The sequence below is a fragment of the Eucyclogobius newberryi genome, unplaced genomic scaffold, assembly GCF_026437365.1.
Source record: "Eucyclogobius newberryi isolate DKJ021-1_F unplaced genomic scaffold, fEucNew1.0.hap1 SCAF_5, whole genome shotgun sequence".
NCBI lineage: Eukaryota > Metazoa > Chordata > Actinopteri > Gobiiformes > Gobiidae > Eucyclogobius > Eucyclogobius newberryi.
In genome coordinates, this window is record NW_027316167.1 from 31544257 (window position 1) to 31548432 (window position 4176).

The following is a 4176-nucleotide window of genomic DNA, read 5'->3' on the forward strand; positions in this document are numbered from 1 at the left end:
TAACATTTCTTAAGTGTGTTCTGACCAAAATAAAACAGCAGTTTGCCCGTCGAGGGACCTTTTCCGAGCCCAGCGCACTGCTCTTCTGCGTCCCCCGTCTGATCCCTGGTCCTTCACTCCACTATGACGGACGACACGCCTGCGCTGCAACAGCTGGTCCAGCGGTTAAGGGCTGAAAATGAACAGCTACGGACGCTGAACGCTGCAGTACAAAATGACAATGGCCAACCTGGAACCTCACATTTGGAAGCTCCCACTGTGTCTATTGACAGACTGCTCTATATCCCTAGGGAAAGGAAATGCTCTACGTTTAGGGGATTGGTAGGAATACCAGTGGAAGACTGGGTAGAAGAAATGAAAGCTACACTTAGGACGCGGCGGTTGCAGACGGTTGAACAGTCATATTTCATTTATGACCACCTCGAGAGAGAAGCTAAGGATGAAATCCAATACAGGCCTAGGGCAGATCGTGAGGACCCTGAGAAAATGTTTACAGTGTTGCAGGATATGTATGGGTGTGACAAGTCTTATGTCTCAATGCAGCAGACATTTCTTTGCTAGGAGACAGCGAGAGGGTGAATCTCTACAAGAGGTTTCACATGCATTGTATTGTTTGATGGAAAAAGTACAGCGTAGCGCTCCTTGCGCAATATCTGATGCGTCGCTCCTACTTAGAGACCAGTTTGTGGAACATGTATTCAATCCCAATCTGCGCCGGGAACTTTGTAAGAGAGAAGCCGGCTTGTACCTCATTAGATATCCGAACAGACGCAATTAGGTGGGAGCGGGAAAGAAGACCTGAGGAAACGCGAAGTAGAAGTTACTCTGTCCCTTCAATCAGTGCTATGCATTACTCCAAGGAAGGATGGTAGCCAAGGACCTAACACTACCAATTCAGAATTGATAGAATTACGACAACTGTTAGAAAAACAACAAGGACAACTTAATACGCTCACACAGGGTTTGCTAGCGCTACAGTCAACCTCTCAACGCCCAGCAAGACCGGGTAGATTTAACCCACTTATCTGCCGCCGTTGCCAGCAACCAGGGCATTTTGCGAAAGACTGTGATAATGACCAAGTTTTTCCACAGACCAGACCTGCACCACCCATAGCTGTAACCCTGTCTGCTCAGGAGGCGGGAAACTCCTTCCCCCTGATGTGAGGAGTCAAACGTCAGGTGGGGAAAACATCGGCTCGTTTTCCGCAAGACCAGGTACACCACACGCTGTGCCGAGCCTCATCGCACCATGCCCTGAGGTAATGGTTACTTTAGGTGATGTTACTGCAAATCTCCTGTTAGATACAGGGTCTATGGCAGGGGTGGGCAAACTACGGCCCGCGGGCCAAATCCGGCCCGCCAAGCTTATCCAAGTTATATTAAAATATATGCATATTTTTTTGTTTGTTTAATTTATTTATTTATTTTCCCCGTAGGCTTTATTAGACAGTAGATGGAATGGGAAAGAAAGGAGGGGGAATGAGAGAGAAAGGAGGACATGCAGCAAATGTCGGAGTCGGGATTCGAACTCACGATACTGCGGCTGGCCGTTCATTTTACCTTTCGCCTGTAATGCCCACATTTCCCCAATAGATGGTGAACTTTGACCTTTTTGGCGCCCTCTTCTTCTCTGATAAGCGTTTTGCAGACTTTCTGTAAAAATGAGCTTATCAAGGAAAAGAAAAGTTGATAGTGAGTGCCGAGTGTTTAATGCGGAGTGGACAACTAAATATTTTTTCATTGAAGTGCAATCAAAGGCTGTTTGCTTGATATGCCAAGAAAATATTGCAGTCTTCAAGGAGTACAATATCAGCCGTCACTTTGCTACGAAGCATGCCAACTACGCTATCAAACAGTCAGCTGAAGAGCGGGCGGCTATGGCTCAGAGGTTGGCGGCTAATTTACAGACTCGGCAACAATTTTTTCACCGACAAACTTCCATTCAAGAGTCAACCACCAGGGCAAGCTTTTTGCTGGCATTCAAATTAGCAAAAGCCAGCAAACCTTTTTCCGAAGGTGAGTTTATAAAAGATTGCATGGTGGAGGCGGCAGGTGTGCTGTCCCGGAGAGCCAAGCCAAGTTTGAAAAAATCAGTTTGTCACGTCGGACTGTGACGCGCCGTGTGGAACTGATTGACGAAGATACAACCATTCAAATAAACAAAAAGGCAGAGTCTTTTAAGTTATATTCACTGGCATTTGATGAAAGAAAGGATTTGAAAGACATGGCGCAGCTCCTAATTTTTATCTGTGGAATTAATGAGAGTTTTGAGATAACGGAAGAGTTTTTGAGCATGGAGTCTCTGAAGGGAACAACACGGGGAGAGGATTTGTATGACAAGGTGTCTGCTGCCATCGAGAAACGTAAACTACCTTGGAGTAAACTTGCCAATGTCACGACGGATGGATCACCAAATTTAACGGGAAAAAACATTGGTCTGCTAAAAAGAATATTGGACAAAGTGAAAGAGGAAAATCCTGAGCAGGATGTTATTTTCCTTCACTGCATCATCCATCAGGAATCACTCTGTAAGTCTGTATTGCAGCTTGACCATGTTGTGAATCCTGTAGTAAAACTTGTGAACTTTATACGTGCAAGGGGACTCCAGCACCGTCAGTTCATCACGTTCCTGGAGGAAACTGATGCAGATCATCAGAATTTACTTTACCATTCTCGTGTCCGCTGGTTAAGTTTGGGCAAAGTGTTTTAACGCGTCTGGGACCTGAAAGAGGACATCAGCGCATTTTTGGAGTTTGGGGGGAAATCTGACCCATTTCCTGAGCTAAGCGACAAGAAATGGCTTTGTGATTTTGCGTTTGCTGTGGATATATTTTCACACTTGAATGAGCTGAATGTGAAACTGCAGGGGAAAGATCAGTTTGTGCATGACATGTACAAACATGTTACAGCCTTCAAAACTAAGCTAGCTTTATTCCCCAGACAAATTGCAAACGCATCTTTTACTCATTTCACCACACTTGGCACACAAAAAGAGGCGACGCGATACGCAAAGAAATACAGCAAATCACTGGATGACCTCCACAGAGAATTCAGTCGCAGGTTCTCTGATTTTGAAAACATTGAAAAGTCACTTCAGCTGGTGTCCTGTCCCCTGTCACAAGACCCTGAAACAGCACCACCTGAGGTACAATTGGAACTGATCGATCTTCAGTCTGACTCCATCTTGAAGGAGAAGTTCAACACTCTTAAACTGAACGACTTTTATGCTTCACTGAACGATTCCACATTTCCAAACCTCCGGAGGACGGCACAGAAGATGCTGGTCTTGTTTGGCTCGACCTATGTATGTGAGCAGACATTCAGTGTCATGAACATGAACAAAGCCCGTCACAGATCCAGCTTAACTGACCAACACCTCGGATCTATCCTGAGAATTGCCACAACAAAACTGACACCAGACTTTGATGACAAGGCCCTCTAAGGCAGCACGCCCCAGCGGGTGTTCAAGGAGTACAGGGCATGAATGTCATTAAAGAATGTTATTTTCAGTTATTTAATAAACATGGCCCTAATTTCTTCACTCTACCCGAAGTATCACAAGCACCAAAATTATGGCAACAGGCGTTACAGCAATGCCATCTTAAAGTTGTGCAAGCTCCCGTACCAGAGAAGGGAAAAGCCAAAGTGAGAGGTAGGCGCAAAATAATTATACCGGGGGGTTCAGTGAAGTGGGTAGCTGCAACATGCTCCTCTCATTTCAGTGAGTCTACAGGTGCGGCACTGATTGAACCACTGGAGGCTGGCCTCCCGGGTCTCCTGGTTTCCCCGGCCATGGTTAATGTACACCAAGGTACCGTATATGTCCCAGATGTTAATGTAGCCGGGCCATATAATAGTTTAAAAGCTAGTTGCAAGTCTCTGTTTAGCCAGCAGATGTCACTGTGGTCAGATGTGAGCACAGTCACACTTGCGCACCTGTGACGTCACCACAGCGCGACAGCCGAGTGCCTCGTTGAGAGAAAGCAGAATTTGGTTCGTATATTGTGAATCTTTCTTTAAAATGAGCTTTTAGTACAAAAATAATCTTTGATATCGTTAGACAATGCTTTAAACTGCATCATATTTTAAGATTATTCTCCTCTAATTTTGTAGAGAACAAGGATCGATGTAGATCGACTACTAGCCCTGTGAAGCGTGTTACTACTGACATAAGGG

At 45.3% G+C, this 4176-nt stretch overlaps 1 protein-coding gene across 1 annotated transcript; it reads left to right on the forward strand.

Moving 5' to 3' along the window:
* Nucleotides 1-2224: 2224 nt before the first annotated feature.
* Nucleotides 2225-3442, forward strand: LOC140380729 (general transcription factor II-I repeat domain-containing protein 2-like). Its single transcript, XM_072464637.1, is given in 1 exon segment — nt 2225-3442. A coding segment is annotated over 1 exon segment (1218 nt).
* Nucleotides 3443-4176: the final 734 nt, after the last annotated feature.